Source organism: Podarcis tiliguerta, assembly GCF_965153285.1.
Source record: "Podarcis tiliguerta genome assembly, chromosome: 9".
Lineage (NCBI taxonomy): Eukaryota > Metazoa > Chordata > Lepidosauria > Squamata > Lacertidae > Podarcis > Podarcis tiliguerta.
In genome coordinates, this window is record NC_139542.1 from 11,766,134 (window position 1) to 11,783,634 (window position 17,501).

Genomic DNA, 17,501 nt, shown 5'->3' on the forward strand with positions numbered 1-17,501 from the left:
CAGAAATCATGTGGCGGCAGTGGGAGGCCTTATTAGCTAAAGTGGTGGTTCAGGTTAAGAACAGTTTTAGGTTAAGAACGGACCTCCAGAACGAATTAAGTTCTTAACCCGAGGTTCCACTGTATGAGAGATTCATAGAATCACAGAATTGTAGAGTTGGAAGGGAGCCCGAGGGTCATCTAATCCAACCCCTTCAATGCACGAATCTCAGCTAAAGTATCCATGACAGATGGCCACTCAGCCTCTGATTAAAAACCTCCACAGCCAAGCAGCGCTTTCGGAAAGTTCTTCCTGATGTTTAGTTGGAATCTCCTTCTTGTAACTTGAACCCATTGGTTTGAATCCTATCCTCCAGAGCAGGAGAAAACAAGCTTGTTCCCTCTTCCTCGTGACATCCCTTGAGATATTTGAAGGTGGTGCTGTGGGTTAAACCACAGAGCCTAGGACTTGCCAATCAGAAGGTCGGTGGTTCAAATCCCCGCAACAGGGTGAGCTCCCGTTGCTCAGTCCCTGCTCCTGCCAACCTAGCAGTTTGAAAGCACGTCAAAGTGCAAGTAGATAAATAGGTACTGCTCTGGTGGGAAGGTAAACGGCGTTTCTGTGTGCTGCTCTGGTTCACCGGAAGCGGCATAGTCATGCTGGCTACATGACCCGGAAGCTGTAAAGCGAGATGAGCGCCGCAACCCCAGAGTCGGCCATGACTGGAGCTAATGGTCAGGGGTCCCTTTACCTTTACCTTGATCACATCTCATCTCAGTCTCCTCTTTTCCAGGCTAAACATACTCAGCTCCTTCAACCGTTCCTCATAAGGCCTGGTTGCCAGACCCTTGATCATCTTGGTTGCCCTCTTCTGCACACATTCCAGCTTGTCAATATCCTCCTTAAATTTGGCTGCCCATATTCCCATGGCCTCTTCTGGTGGTCAATCTCAGCAAGCCACCAGCAATACGGTAGTACAAGAAAACTCTAAGGTATAAAGGAAAACCCTTATTTGGTGCAGGCAAATATTTCTTTGAAACAAGGAGGTGATGGTACCACAATTAGACACTTTCATCCTAACCCTAATTCCAAAGCTTCCGGTGCCAGCACAGCTACGCATTGGCAAAGAACTACCGCAAGATTTCTCCTAAATTTCATGCTGGGAGCAGGGCCAGAGGTATTCATTTAGGGTGCCACAAGAATGCCACACATTTTTTCCAGCAAAAGAACTGTGTTCAAATGGGCACAATCTATAGGACTGTGCATTGATTTATCAGTTATGGGTACAATTAGGCAGCTTTAGGCTCCACAGCTATCAATGGGCAAATGAAATTGTGTCCTTTAACCTGATGTGTTTAAATCAAGGGAAATTTCAGTGTTTATTTATTTGAGGTATTTATATATCTCTTGATCGCAGTGGTTTGTTGAATGATCATGCCCGCTGTATGCATTCTAAGCCTCTTGCAATAACTCACTAATGCACACTAGCTGAGTTCCATAAGGCTCATTGAAATAAATGAATTTTAATCTTTGGTTAACACCAGCTTTTTCTCTCGTTTGTGAAACATTTCAACTATTGACAGAATACCAGTTCAACACGATAGTGTTCCTTTTAAGAAGCACTCAACGATCTGCTTTCCTCACAAGGCAATCGTAAGCAATTCATATCCATGCATTATTTGTATGTGACCAACAATAAAATAATTGCCTCATACAATGAAGATTAAGGCAGAAATACAGTTATACGTACAAGACTGTGTCTGACTGATGAAGTGGTATTAAAATTTGCTCTTCTCAAAATATTAACCAGAAATAACCTGGTGAATCTAAGTGCAAGAGACAATTGCAATACTTTGAAGAAGTTGTAATGTGTTTGTATATGTGTTGCTACGATTTGGGAGAAAAAGGAGAAGTAAAATATCAGTGGGGAAGAAAGGCAGCTTTTAATAGATTCCAGTTCTCTATCTAGGTATCTGAGCCAGAGTCCAACAGAGTCCAACAGAAAACTTGGTATTTTGTTCCTAGGGATGGGAGAAATTTGATTCAGTTCACATTCAAAGGCGCATCTACTAAATCAGCACTTTTGAAACAAGATGCAAACGAAAATTTGAAAATTTGAAATTTGCACTTTGCTAATATAATTATGATGTATAAAAATGCAAAGTAACTCGGAGCAGGGCTTTTAGTGTGACTGGCCCTATTCTGTGGAACAGCATTCCTGTCAAGATCCAACAGTTGCCCACTTTACACTTTCTGGAAACAGTAGAAAACAATTTTATTCTGACAGGTTTTCCCCAGCGGTTAAATGTTGTTGTTTTTTACCACAAGCGCCTCCTTATTAGGGTTTTAGTCCTTTTAAAATATGCTTGCAGTTTTTGTGTTTTCAGCTGTTTTTATTTATGTGTCAATCACCTTGAGATGGTGCCTTAGAAAGGGACTAATACATCACTGGAAATAATAATAATAATATACTAGTGTGCATATGAATGTGTGTATTGCAATTAAAAATTAAATTTGTATACTGCCCTTAATCTGAAGGTCACAGGGTGGTTCACGGCATAAAAATACAAAATGAGAACACAAAATACATCATAGAAGAACAAAAAAGTCCTCATGAAAATTCATCAGCATTTTAGTGCGAATTGCTCACCATATACACGTTTTGCATACATTTTTGCACATTATAAACATGTTTGCCTTCTACAAACACATTCAACAGGCCACCGAAAATAACACACAATAATGCATTATATATGGGGAAATTGCAAACATGTTTATATTGTGCAAAAATGCATGCAAAACGTGTATATTGTGAGCAATTCGCACTAAAATGCTGATGAAATTTCATGTGGACTTTTTAAAACACACACACACACACACACACACACACACAAACACACAAACTGATGTGGGAATATGGGCTATGGAACCTGAGTGAAAAATGAGAAAATAAAATACATTGGCTTGTGAATCAATTGGGGTTGGCCAAATAAATTCAGCCATCCCTAATTGATGCACAAGCCAATATATTTTCATTTTAATGGTATTTTGGTAAGAAAAATAAAACTTGAGCTCCATTATGACTTGTATATTTACATATGTAAGTGGGATTACTATGTTTGTTTCAAAATTTCACCATAGAATGGATTACTGTAATCCATTGCATTCACCTATTTTTCACAAGCCCTCATGCGTGTGCACACACAAATACACACAGGCCCTTCATGATGTTCCTGGGAGTCCTGTAACCCCCCCCCCCGAGTCCTCTTCTGTACTTTAGAAATATTCTGGAAGAAAAGTATGTCTTTATTTCCCTAAATTGTGCTGTTGATATCGACATCTGCTGCAATGAAGTCCATTCTGACACCAGTATCTTACCAAAGTGTTATGACTCCATCATGAATGCCATGAAACCTCATTCAGCGATTAATAGAGATGACTCTTATAATTTTATAAACATATAGCTTTAATACATTTAATAAACTCTGTTAAATTAATAATGCTTTGGTACATTTGCATTGAAGCTCACTGCACATGAAGTTGGCAAACACACCCGTGATTATTATTAAACCAGGGGCTTTAAAAAAAGTAGGCATTAAATTATGTCCCTATTTCCATCAATATTTAAAAATATGCATTTCAGCTACTACATATATTTAAATATTGTAAGTATTTTTACATGAGTAACAAAAAAGGTTTCATAAAACAACGAACGCCATGTAATGTTAAACCCTGAGAAACCTTTGTTGTTCTGCATGAAGGACTATTATGATAAATAACCACATTTCAGTGTTTTATTTCTTGGAAATAGAAACTCATAAAGATGGAACTATATGATCAACATTAAATATGGCCCTTTGGAGCGCCACAAATATATTACCCATGTCTTCCTTTTAAATATTCGTTTTGGTTTTAGTTTTCTGCAACACAGAGCAATCATTTTAGAAAGAAAATAAAGAAATTGCTTTAAATATGCTATTTTACAGGTAGCCATGGGTGTGTCAAGGTTATTTGCTTCCCTAAACATTTCACTTCAGAGGCAAAATTTCATGTTCAATGTCTGAATTGATTGCAAATTTCACACTCAATGGTTCAATATCTTGACCCAAATCTATAGCACCATTTCCCCAGGTATGTGCAGAGCAGCAAATCAGAAAATGTACATGGTTTGGTTTTCGCTGTAAGCAGAGGAAGTCAGAATTTACACAGACATAACCAAGGTTTTGCAGTAAACTATAAATATCTGCTTGTGAAGGAATTGCAAGTGTTACATATTTTGGATATAAAACGGACAGCGTCGTCGTACTCTGACCCCGTCAAAAGGGTCTGCAGATCTGATCTTAGCTCCAATTCCATCCCCACTAGAGTCTGCCGAAAGTGATGGCGGCGGCACATTTTTCTGTCTTATTTACATTGCTAACACTGCGCATCGCCCATGCTGTAGCATCTGACAAATTTAAATAATTGTACAGCCAGCGTAAATCCCCTGAGTTAGCCTGTGACATGCCTTCTTGAAACTCATGCGATGACATCGGAAGGTGGGTCTCCTGGTCGAAGCCAGAAGCCAAGGAGGACGGTAACCCCCCCAGCAAAAAGAAGGCACTGGCTCCGAAGAGAAGGGCTTAAATAAAAAGAGTGAAATGACTTGTAGTAGCACCTCAGGTAAAGGATTTCATCCGTGCGAGCTCACACGGGGTGTTGGCAACGCTACCGGCGATGTCAACAATCTCCAGCCCAAAATAGCTGTTAAGCAAGAGGCTACATTGTGTGGCGGGAGTCTTGCTTTGGGAAGAGCCGCAAATTTGGCCATCAACCAAGGGGAATTATTCCACGCCCCTTGGGATTTCAATGAAAAGCAACAAAGGGGATAATTAGACCAGCACGCATGCCTTTCGCTCTTTCCCGTCTTCCGCGCAGGCATGCCCACCAAACGTGAAATGTTCGCCTTTTCCCCTCAGACGTGATGGTTGTTGAACTTATTTTTAGTGTCATTTGATAAGCCTCCCTGCGCGCAGAGAGACATCCCACTGACCCAGCCACTGGTCATTGTCTATACCGGTTCCCATCAAAGTACGCGCACTTTGTCAGGTTTCGACTCGAATATCCATTTTGCATCTGAAGTACAGTATCGAAAGTGACTGGATCATTTGAGCCTTTTTCTTCAGCTGCTGCCTCCTTCCTCCCCCACAGTGCTTCCACTCACGCTAACATAATTTGGCACCGCCGACGTGACACAACACTGGTTTTTCCATTAAAAAAAATAATAATACATAGTTTGTCAACGTTTTACCAATGGCCGGCACTCCAGCACATTTAATTTATAAACTGAGAAAAGGAGGTGCCTCGTCCTCCATCTCCCTCTCTCCTTTCTTGGCCCCAGTGTTGAATTTCCACCAGAGCATGGTACCCCCTCAAAAAACTGAGTAATGCGCATACAGTAATAGGTCATTCAATGTCAAAAGGCATAAAAAAGATGAGCAAAACCTTCACAGGCTGCTGCTTGCTGTTGCCTTTAATTATATTAATTAAACTTTGAAATTCTCATGCACAGAGAGTTGCTGGCTTGTGACGCTGAAGAGCCCTTGGAGATTTGTGGGGTGGGGGTTGGGGGTTGGAGAGGAGAGAGAAAAGGACCCTGAGATGCCAGCGTTGTGGCAATGGCTTTTTTCCAATCTTATAACGACAACAACAATAACAACAATACATAAGCCTAGAATGGCTAGGTATGTTTACAGAGGCGAATGTTTTCATGTGCTACTGAGTGCCGAGTGCAAAAAAAGGGGAAAGTTAGAGAGGGAAAAATATCGGCCACAATGCCAAAGCCTGGGGTAGCGTCAGTCCCTCAATCTCTGCTCGAGATCCCTGGTTACAGGCTGTCTTCCTGTAGAATAACGCTCTATTAATTTTCCTTCCTGTCCTGGGTACATAATGAAAGAAAGGTGTCTTCAGAAACTAAAGGGCAAAGTCTCGCTTGCCACCAATACCTTGAGGCACCATGTCTACGATTTTGTCATGCATGTGCACTGCTCAGTGTTAAAGTGACAAGATTTTCAGTCAGAAGGTTCCCGTAAGGCACACTCCGATGGGTGGCAGTGGAGGGGGTTGGGATGGGACTTGGAAGGATTTCGTGACATGACATCGCTGAGAGGCAATGAACTCTTGCGTTTTCCCAAGCCTGGTGGGAATCTGAGTCTCCTGCCTGTGGCGAAGAGTTTCCTAGTTGAGTAGCAAGCGCTGTCGTCGCGTCCAAGAAACAAGGCAGCTCCCACTAGGGGCACATGAAGGCTCGAGTGCATATTGTTCAGCTACAATAACAACAAAAGCCAATGTCATTGGTCATTCGGTTGTGATTCCTGGAACAGATCTTTCGTTGAAAACCTAGACGCGCACACTTTATAACATCACCTTTAGGCCATAGCTTAATGGCAGAATTATCTGCTTTGCATGAAGAAGGTTCCAGGTTCGGTCCCCAACATCTCTCCAGGTAGGATGGGAAAGATGCCCATCTGGAATTCTACCAGTCAATGTAGGCAATGCAACGGACCAATGGTTTGGCTTGGCATACGGCAGCTTCCTATGTTCCTAAATAATATAATACGGTAATGAATACTGGATGAGGTAACAAGCTGAGAAGAAAATGGCGGGTATCAGAGCTTCGTGCAGCAGTAGGTGGCTTGCGGTGGAATCAAATGCAGCAAAACTTCCAGGCTGAGAGGCTGAAGTTGTTCTGAGGATTTTGTTTAAGTGCTTTGTTGTCGTTCTTTGGTTGCATCGCAAAAGTGGTTCATCCTCTTTGCCTTCCTTTACTGAGACTGAACTCGGGTGAAGTTCATGCAACGGCCCTAAAAAGAGAGAGAGAACACAATGAAGGTGTTAGTGTGAATGCCGGTAATAACTACATTTTAAAAACAAAGACAGAATGGTTGGATAATTAGTATGGATATAATCCTTTGGGATATAATCCCTGAGAAGGACCATGCTATGTGATTGTTGGCAATAGGAACCCTGGCCATTCAGTCTTTCAGATAAATGGAATCCTACAGAAATCCATAACATGAAAGAGAGAAAGCAACAGAGAGGCTCATGGCACCTTAAAGATTAACAAATTCATTAGCTTTTGTGGCCTACAGTCCACTTCATCAAATTTTGAAGCATAATTCAGGACAATACTTCATGCATCTGGTGACATAGGTTGTATTCCACAAGTATTTGTGCTATATAAAAACATTGTTAGTCTTTATAAAGATGCTACAATAATCTTCCTTTTCATTTCAGCATGTTGTTGTTGCTATGGTCAAAGTACCATGAGTAAGAAATCCCTGCTGATCTAATGCAGATCACCAAGAGATGTGCCACTAGATCCTGATCTACTTCCTGCCCACCTGGGCAACCGATTAACACAACCATCCATCTGGAAAAATATGGTCAAAAGAGGCATGTTGAAAGATCTGTCATTAATGGTTTCCCATATATTATTGTCTCTGAACATTTAAATAATGCATATATCGATATTCAGTGGAAGACTCCATGGTTTGGTCTATCCTCCGGCTTTGCTGAAGACTAATCTCCAAATAAGGTTGCTAATGACAAGCAAATGACACTGCTTGTCTTCAAGGTTGGCTATCTTATTGTGTGTGAACCAAAGGATTAACAATGGGACGCTGTCCAAGTTCTAACTTGGAGGGGCCTGGTGTATTTGCTTTGGCTTATGTAAAGAAGTCATGTCTGACATGCTCCTCTGATTTTGGCTCCAAAGAATGAAAATGAAGTTGGTCAGGTGATAAGCTTTCTGTGGATCAATTAAATCACTGTTTAAATCAGCATGGTAAAATACACTGTGTAATTTCTCACGGCCTCTTTCTCATAGAGTACTGCAAAGCCACTTCCGGCTTGCCCAGGAGGTGGGGTTGCGGGCTTCACGCCCACCCCCACATGAACGGGGGCTGGTTTCAGCCCCCGCGAGAGCAGGGGAATCCCGGCCGTGTCTCCCCCCCCCCCAGCCAGCCAATCGGCTGGCTGGGGGGTGCGGGCCCTGTCCGAAGCCTGTGGAGGTGTGGGCCAAAGGCACGCCCCAGAGCGGTGACCGGGGGAGCTCCTAGTTGATGTGCCTCAGCAGGAGACTCCCCCTCTATGGTGTTAACCCTTCCCGTGTCTCCAGCAAATGGGCTGGAGCCGGATAGTCGATAGGACCAATGCCTAAGCCAATGCCTCTCATTCCTGAATTCAATAAAGTTGTGGCCTAATTCACCCATTTAACCTTTAAATTATGGTGTCTTGTGTCTTTATTTATCCTGGTGGGGGGCGGTGGTGCCACGCAACTGATTCTACAGCTATGTGGCTTCATGCATCAGATGAATTAGATGTTGGCCAACAAAAGCTTATACTAAGATAAAGAGTTCAGTTCCACAAAAATTGCTGGAGGTTTTGCTACAGCAGACTGAATGCAGATATTTTTCTGGATCGTTTAAGTACCATATACCCGATATCCCTAATAAAAAAATTTACCATAGTAAACTAAGAGCATAACTCTCTTTAAACACATTGTCCACGGTGGATAGATTAATGTAATCATGATTTGCATCATCACTCAGCAGAAGGCCTTGATTAAAATCAAGAGCATGAGCAGCTTGCTCAGCAACCAGGGCCACACCGGGTATGCATCATGCTCTGAAGGAATGTAGATTTACATATATTAGTTGCATGCAATTAACATAATTTGCACAACACATTCAGGACCATGACTAGTGTCAGCCTACAGTTGGCGAAATTGCTGCTCTTCATGATTTAAATCAGTAACTGTTTTGAAATGTTTAGGTTGCTTTTGAACTAATTAACATACTGTAAGGCAATATTAACTAATATAATATACTTAATTGATTTTTTCCCCTTTCCCTGCTTTTTTTGCTTTTTTGGAAAAAAACATCTATTAAAGCAAAATCTAGTGAATGCAAAAATACCCAGAATTTCAATTCACAGAAGAGGAAGGGAAACACCCAAACTCAGAGAGAGAGGATGGAGGATCTTCCTGTTCTTGGAAGCCCAGAATAGCCCATGTGGATGGGGAAGGCAGATTCCACTTCTGACGGCAGAAGATATTGAACTTGTGCAACTCAGAATAATTGCCTACATCTGATCCCAGCACACACCTGTGCTCAGATGTAAAACACACACACACACACACACACACACACACACCCCACTTCTGCAGACAAATGAAAATTGCATATATGTGTCCGACAACTCTAATGCACAGGTTTTGTGTGTGCTCGTCAAGCAATTTTGGGGTGCATATCTGGATCAGGCCCACTGCTTTTAAATCCACTCTGCTGCTTCTTTTTGAAGTAAAATCTGCACACTTATTTTTTAACGAATCAGTTACAAAAAGTATTCAACTAACTTTCACTCAGTAGACCCACTGAAATCAATGGACCTGAGCTAGCCATGTGCATTCATTTCAATGGGCCTGCTCGGAGTAAAAGTATGTTAAATACAAATTATGTGTTCCCCCCACCCCACCCAAACCATTCATAGAACAGTACCACAAAATAAATACAGCAATCCTAAACATATGTGTCCACAGCACAGGAGTAATCTTTCTCCAAATGGGGTTGTGGTGGTGGTGCGCTTGTCCTGAGGTTGAAATGCCCCATCCTAGGCTAGGACCTGACACAACCATTAGGTGCCGTCAAAGTCCCCTTTTCTGTGGTGGCTCCCCATTTGTGGAATGCCCTCCCCATTTGGCACCTTCAATATACCCCTTTAGGCGCCAGGCAAAAATATTCCTCTTCAACCAGGCCTTTGATCGATTAATATTCCACGTACAGCCTTTTAACTGTGGTTGTGGTTGTTTCTTGTTGTTTTCGTTTTAACTATTTATTTGTGCTTTTACCTTGTACAGTGGTACCTCGAGTTAAGAACTTGATTCGTTCTGGAGGTCCGTTCTTAACCTGAAACTGTTCTTAACCTGAGGTACCAATTTAGCTAATGGGGCCTTCTGCTGCCGCTGCCACCGCCACACAATATCTGTTCTCATCCTGAGGTAAAGTTCTTAACCCGAGGTACTATTTCTGGGTTAATGGAGCCTGTAACCTGAAGCGTCTGCAACCTGAGGTACTACTGTATTCTTATCTTGTGATCTGCCCTGAGATCTTATGATGAGGGGTGGTATATAAGTCTAATCAATCACTAAAATAACTAAAAATCGCATTGGATTAAAACGCGGTGCCAAAAAAGCACAGTGCAGCGCAGTCAAGGGAATGGAAAATAGAGTGTTGTATGTACAATCTCAGTCGAGTGGGTTCCTATTACGGATTGAGAACTTTGCCATCTCAGTACAGTGGTACCTCGGGTTACAGACACTTCAGGTTACAGACTCTGCTAACCCAGAAATAGTACCTTGGGTTAGGAACTTTGCTTCAGGATGAGAACAGAAATCGCACGGCAGCAGCGGGAGGCCCCATTAACTAAAGTGGTACCTCAGGTTAAGAACGGTTTCAGGTTAAGAACAGACCTCCAGAACAAATTAAGTTCTTAACCTGAGGTACCACTGTACTGAGTAAATCACAGCTGCATAAGTCATAGATATAGAGCAGCCTTCCCCAACCAATGTTCTGAACAACAACTTTAATCATTGCTCACCATTGGCCATGCTTGCTGGGACTGTTGGGAATCGCAGTCCAAAACACCTGGAGGGCACCACAGTTTGAGAAGGCAGGCACAACCACCAGAGACCACACCAGAACATTAAGACTAGCAAGATGCATCTAGTTCTCTGAGCTTTCTTATTTGTCTCACAGTGTATTCGCTGTTTGCCTAGATTTCCATAGCCGACAACTCTAGTGTTCTGATGGTAATGCCCTGGCCCATTTTCACACGTTGACTGGGGATCTGTAACCCTGAGCTGAAACAAGTCGGGCTTTCCAAATTAGCAAATGAAATATATTATGAATATTCAAATAAGAACACACATATGCTGGGTTCATATTTACTGGAAGTCAAGCAACCTAATCTAATCTGAAGTTTGAATTTTGAATAGCATGTGAATGAAGTGAAGTAGACAAAGACTGCGGGAAAACTCCCTCTGACTTCCGTGGACTCTGATGTACATATGTTATGGCGAATGTTTGAAAACGGTTGACGGTTGACATTTACATGGGAATGTTGACAATCTCAGAACTCTGTCAAGGTCTAAAGAAATCAAGAGACACCACTGTAGATGTTGACAGTCATCTAAATGTGATTGTCAGCATTCTCTTGTGTATGTCACAAAAGTAGGGACACACATACATGTATCTCTTTTCAGGAACCACAAAATCCATCCGAGATTCTCAGAGCTCCACATGCAATTGTAAATAGTCACCAACACCAAATATTTATGCATCATCCACAGCAGTAAGAAGAAGAAGAAGAAGAAGAAGAAGAAGAAGAAGAAGAAGAAGAAGAAGAAGAAGAAGAAGAATACAACTTGACATTTATGGAATGTGTTCAAATATTAAAAGTGGCTCGCATATATTGCCTCCAAAATTGCTGCATGCGGTCAGGCATTGTGACAAACCATAGTTTTCACTATGTATATATAAACAAGAAACTAAAATGCAAAGTAAACTACATTTTGCTGAGAACCCAGAACAAAAGCTTCTAAACTCTCATCCACAGAGGAGAAAGAATGTGAGCTTAAAGCGGCTTGTGTTTGTAATGACAAACCATGGTTTGCAGTTAATCTGAATGCAGTCGTTGAATCCATCTTTATTACTGCTGGCTTGCAAATTGCAAATGACCAGTGTTTGACTATGAAACTAATTGGAAACCACCCCAAATTGCTTATTTCTGTGTGGGAAAACATCACACCACTGATCTGACTACTTTCCAGTCTGGCTCACAACAGTAACTCGAGATACTTGTTGCTGGAGATACTGGGAAATCAACCTGAGACCTTGTACAGTACATACAAAGGCCTTTCTATCTCCCCATGGTTCTTACCACCCGCCACTATCCAGCTACCAAGCAAACAGAGGGTTATGAGATATTCATCCATGTCAACGGAGCATTTTCTCTTTATGCATTCTCAATTTTATCTCCCCCCTCCATATTGATGGGCTTGCAGATGAGAGGCATTAAATCAAAACCGTACATAGAAGGGGGAATCTTTTTGTGAGCTGCAAGCCTGCTTTCTCGGAAGGCAGGATGCTGGAAAACACACAGAAAGTGCTAATTAACTTTGAAGGTCGGGGTGTTGTATCGCCATGGATGTAACAGCAAAGATTCCATGCCAGCGCAGAAAAGAACAAGTTGCACGTGTAGGTAATGGAATGTGACAAGGTTTGCGCTGCTTTGTAATGCATGCATGCAGAGGGCACATTAAAAGTTGCCACAGAAAGCCGGAGCAACTTCCTGGCATTGAAATTAATTTGTTGTCCCAAATCCTACCCAGAACCCATTGCTCCCGATTCCAGTTCCACGCACATTTGAAACCTGAGGAGTGGAATCTGAAATTCAGTGCATAAGACTTTAAAAAATAAATTAATAAGAAGAGCCCCAACGCGTCTGTTCAAGGTAAATGTTCATACACCCCTTTTGCATGTGAACGGTGCCATTTTGGCTATATAAAGATTGACTCCTACCACTAAGCTTTTTTGGGGGGGGGGGGAGGGAATGCTATTGCATTATAAAGCTGTTTATAAAAACCTTGCTCCTGTTTTTAGAGTCTTTCTTCTTGTGACATCCCTCTCTTTTGAATTGTCTCCCCAGAGAACAATTTAATTGCTTTTGGGGGTTCTCTCTCTCTCTCTCTCTCTCTCAGGTTAGATCAGGCATTCCCAACCTGCAGCCCTCCAGGTGTTTTGGCCTACAACTCCCATGATCCCTAGCTAACAGGACCAGTGGTCAGGGATCATGGGAATTGTAGTTCAAAACATCTGGAGGGCCGAAGGTTGGGGATGCCTGGGTTAGATTTTGTCCCCTGCTGTGATCACACCATGGGTTTTTCTGTACAGTTTTATTTTCTTCTATGTTTTAGCTGGGGAGGCCATGGCTGAAGAATGACTAATGAACTATTTTGAATAAACTAGTGTTAGATATAGGATGGAGTTCACTGATCGGGATTTCCCTCCTCCAGCACAGAAAAATCTGAGGAAGTTGATCTACTTTCTCAGCCCCACGGCCACAGTCTGTCATTGCGGTGGCTTAATGTTACATTCATGCCCTCTTACTCAATTAAACAATCAATACATCCAATTTGAATTCAGATGTATCATGCCTTGTAAATCATTGGGTCATAAACCTTAACAATACCAACATGCAGTCGGTATAAAATTGAACTAAATTAGTGTCTTAGGGCTACACTAATTAAAACATGAGTTATGCAGGCATCCCATGATTGTCTCATGAGTGATCAGCGTAGCTTGGGTGGGCCAATATGCTTAAGGATGCAGGTTTAAGGAACGGGTCCTGTTCTGGAATCCTAAAAGAGATTTTAAAGCAGCACACATATCCGATGCCTTTCTCAACCTTGAACTTTCCCCCTTACTATCTCAAAAAAAGCCAAGTGTTTGGAATCCTCTACAAGAGACCAGCAGCATAATGTTTAAAAAGAAGAAGAAAAACTCAGAGGAATTTTTGCAAGACACTTGTAGGATCACTCTGCCAATAATAAATAAAAAGTCAGTATTAAAGCCATTGGATGACAACCAAAGTAAGTCATGCCCACGGAAATCACTGGACTTAAGTCCATTACTTTCAATGGGTTTGCCCTGCGTACGATTTCACATCACCTGCTGCGAATATGATTAGTGCAGCGTGTAAGGCAAGCACCAGCCATTTCTAATTTGAGTGACAATTCCCATGAACTTCACTTTAAATTATTTTGGGGGTGCCCGTTATCTTGTGAAAAGGTGCCAGCTTCAGGAGGCACCGAATCAGTTGCGATCGCCCAAAAGAAAGAAATGCAACGAGTTGCTTGTCTTGTCGAAAGTCAATATTAACTTCTCTCAATGTTACTCTGATGTTTCCACCAAAAAAGGACCATCTTGGCTGTCTCTTGGTACAGACCCGAGTTATCGAGCCCAAGGTTCCATAGCCACCACTTGGCCATGAAGCACCATTGGCAGGACTGGCAGAAATAGCAACTGATATGTTCTATGCTTAAGAAAATATGTTCACTCTCTTGCTAACCATGCTGCTTTTAGTGTGTATTTGACTTCCTTTAGTAATGTTTTCTTTTGAAATGTTCAAGATTTTTAATTTTTTTTGTACCTTGGCTGTGTTAAATGTGCATTCTGTAGCTGACCTCCTTTGCAATGTTTCGTTTTGAAATCTTTAGTTTCCTGTTTACTGCTATACTTTATGTTCAACTTTATATCCAGCATGAAACTCTGGACAGCTGCTGCCAGTCAGTGTAAAAAGCACTGAACTAGATGAGCGAATGCCCTGCCTCAGTATAGGGCAGCTTCCTGTCTTCTTCCAGCTAGACTGGTCACTGGGAGTGGCCACCGAGACCATATAACACCAGCCCTGAAAGACCTTCAGTGGCTCCCAGTACGTTTCCGAGCACAATTCAAAGTGTTGGTGCTGACCTTTAAAGCCCTAAACAGCCTCGGTCCAGTATACCTGAAGGAGCATCTCCACCCCCATCGTTCTGCCCGGACACTGAGGTCCAGCTCCAAGGGCCTTCTGGCGGTTCCCTCACTGCGAGAGGCCAAGTTACAGGGAACCAGGCAGAGGGCCTTCTCGGTAGTGGCGCCCCCGCCCTGTGGAACACCCTCCCATCAGATGTCAAGGAAATAAACAACTATCTGACTTTTAGAAGACATGTGAAAGCAGCCCTGTTTAGGGAAGTTTTTAATTTTTGATGTTTTATCGTGTTTTTAATATTCGGTTGGGAGCTGCCCAGGGTGGCTGTTGAGGCACGGCCAGATGGGTGGGGTATAAGTAATAAATTATTATTATTACAGTGGTACCTCGGAACTTAATTCGTTCTGGAGGTCCGTTCTTAACCTGAAACTGTTCTTAACCTGAAGCACCACTTTAGCCAATGGCGCCTCCTGCTGCCACCGTGCTGCTGCTGTCCGATTTCTGTTCTCATCCTGAAGCAAAGTTCTTAACCCGAGATACTATTACTGGTTTAGCGGAGTCTGTAATCTGAAACGTCTGTAACCTGAAGCATCTGTAACCTGAGGTACCACTGTATTCTTCTTCTTCTTCTTCTTCTTCCTTCTTCTTCTTCTTTTTCCATTCTCTCTCTTCATGTGAATGAAGGTAGGGGCTCTCTAGCTCTACGCAACTTGCCGAACAACTGTGAGATATCTATATATCACACGCACACACAACTGACATAACTTTGCAGCACAGGCATACTTTTATCACTACAACCCTCCCTTAACACACCCACCTGACTGCACTGCTGAGAGGTAAAATAGATCATGTGCACACTGCAAAAATCCTGAAGCGAGATTGCATGCAACCGTTTCCTCCGGGTCCTCTAAGATGGCAAGACCTTATGCTTTTGGACAAATGAGTGATAAAGCACAAGGTGCTGATAGCACAGCAGTGCAGAACTAGTAAAAAATAAATAAATCCCAAGGTATTTAGTTGCAAGCATTTCCCTCTAACCCTGTTACATTTAGCATTTAGGAGCTGACATCACCAGCCCACTGCTGAACTTAAGTGTCATGTTTTCCAGTCTGGGAGGTGTTAACATTCTAGCGGCGTTAACATTCCCCTGTGGCTCCTCTGGCTCCCTGCGCAGGATGTATTTCACTGCTATAACTGCTGGAATATTGGGCTCACCTCATAAATATCCATGGACACCTGCAGTTTAGTTTAAATACTGTATATATATTTAAACACAGGGAGTGGATTGATATATTTACTTTGGAAAGGGATTAGTAAACGCCAAGGCTCTAGGCGGCTTTGAAATGTGGCCAAAGTTTGAAACAGGCACTTCCTCGCGCAAAGTCTTTGGCTGACAAAAAGTCCTTCAAGAACAAAGACTAAGGCAGTCAGATTGTGTCCTTTAGAGGCTAACTCAGTCATTTCAGCACATACTTTCAAACAGCCAGATACATGCAATATTCACGGAAAGTGAGTCTTAAAAAAATTTAATTAAAAAAACCCCAGAACGTCCTTTTCAAAGGCATTCTGACTCTAGATTATTACTCCACCCAGATTATTACCAGATTATTTCCTAAGGGATTATGTGCTGTATATCTTCCTTTTGTGGCTGTTAAGTTGCTTGGAGACCTTTGGGCGACAAGCAACTAACAAGTTTAATAAATGAAATAAAATGAGTGCTAAAATCCTCCTTGTTACTTAACTGGGTGATGTTCCAAACTATGCCAGGGTGAGACACATGTCTCCCAGATTTCTATGCTTCTGGATTGGTGGGATTCACAGGCACAAGACAGGCCTGGGAGTTGGAAATGGGTGGGTCAAATTCACTAGGTCTCTCTGCCCATATCCACACCATACGTTCCAAGCATTATTAACAGCCATGGCTTCTCCCAAAGAATCCTGGGAAATGTAGTTTGCTAAGGGTGCTGAGTTGTATGGGGAATCCCTATTCAGCATTTATACCTGGTGAACGACATGGGTCAGGTTTTAAACACCTTGATGGGGAGGCTGAACAGGCTTGCTCACATGTTACGCAGAACACAGGCACAAGCGTGTTTCTACATATGCACAAATGTTTGTGTGAAAGAAACACGGAAGTGATGTCATGCATATGAAATCGGAGCCAGTGAATGTTAAACGCATCCCTCGTCACAATTAACTGGAAGTAAATAAAACGGAATGGGCTAAAAGCAAACAATTCCAATTGCATCTCCAGGTGGATAGCTTCCTAGCACAGTAAAGTTTGAACATACAAACATTTGGTGTGGGGAGGGGTGGAGGTAGAAGAGGAGGTAGAAGAAAATCTTGGTGCCAAGATTTTGACTTTAAAAGCTGAGAGAAATTTTGGAGTGCAAGATTTACTCCCTTGTGCAAATTAATTGAAACAAAGCATGTTTTCTATCTTACTCGTAATCCTGTACTCAAAACAAACACGAAAAGTCCGTTGATCATTATGATGTCGGAAGCCTGCAGCCAATAGAAGGAATGATGCGCTCACCACAATATATTGAGGTTCTATGAAAGAGAGTTATTCCAGAGCTGGAAAAGAGGTATCCTGAGGGTACTGGGATATTGCAGCAGGACCTGGCCCACATTGAAAGTGGTGAAGAAATTCATGACAGAGCAGTAAATACAGGTACTTGATTGGCCAGGGAATTCTCAGGACATAAATCCCATTGAGAATTTGTGGGCTATATGAAAAGGCGCCTCTGTACTGTAGACTGTATGACTATGGAGAAGCTCATTCAGGCGCTGATTCAAGTGTGGTACAGGGATCCAAAAATCAACAGTGACTGTTCGAAACTAGTAGACTCCATGCCGAACCATGTTCAAATGCTGCTTAAAATGGCGGAGGCCATATCCGTTACTAATGTACGTATATGTGAGTTTTGTACATGCATATGTGAGTTCTGTAC

At 42.3% G+C, this 17,501-nt stretch overlaps 1 protein-coding gene and 1 long non-coding RNA gene across 2 annotated transcripts in view; one reads left to right on the forward strand and one right to left on the reverse strand.

Moving 5' to 3' along the window:
• The window catches only part of LOC310657777, a 254,852-nt gene that overhangs the window by 22,315 nt on the left and 215,036 nt on the right, over positions 1–17,501 (forward strand). The window lies entirely within an intron of this gene.
• ANTXR2 (ANTXR cell adhesion molecule 2) overlaps positions 3,428–17,501 on the reverse strand; it is a 157,586-nt gene continuing 143,512 nt past the window's right edge. Inside the window, exon 17 of the mRNA XM_083398478.1 lies at positions 3,428–6,821. Within this exon, the coding sequence (XP_083254604.1) occupies positions 6,783–6,821 (39 nt within the window). The 3' untranslated portion in view covers positions 3,428–6,782. The remainder of the gene's footprint in view (positions 6,822–17,501) is intronic.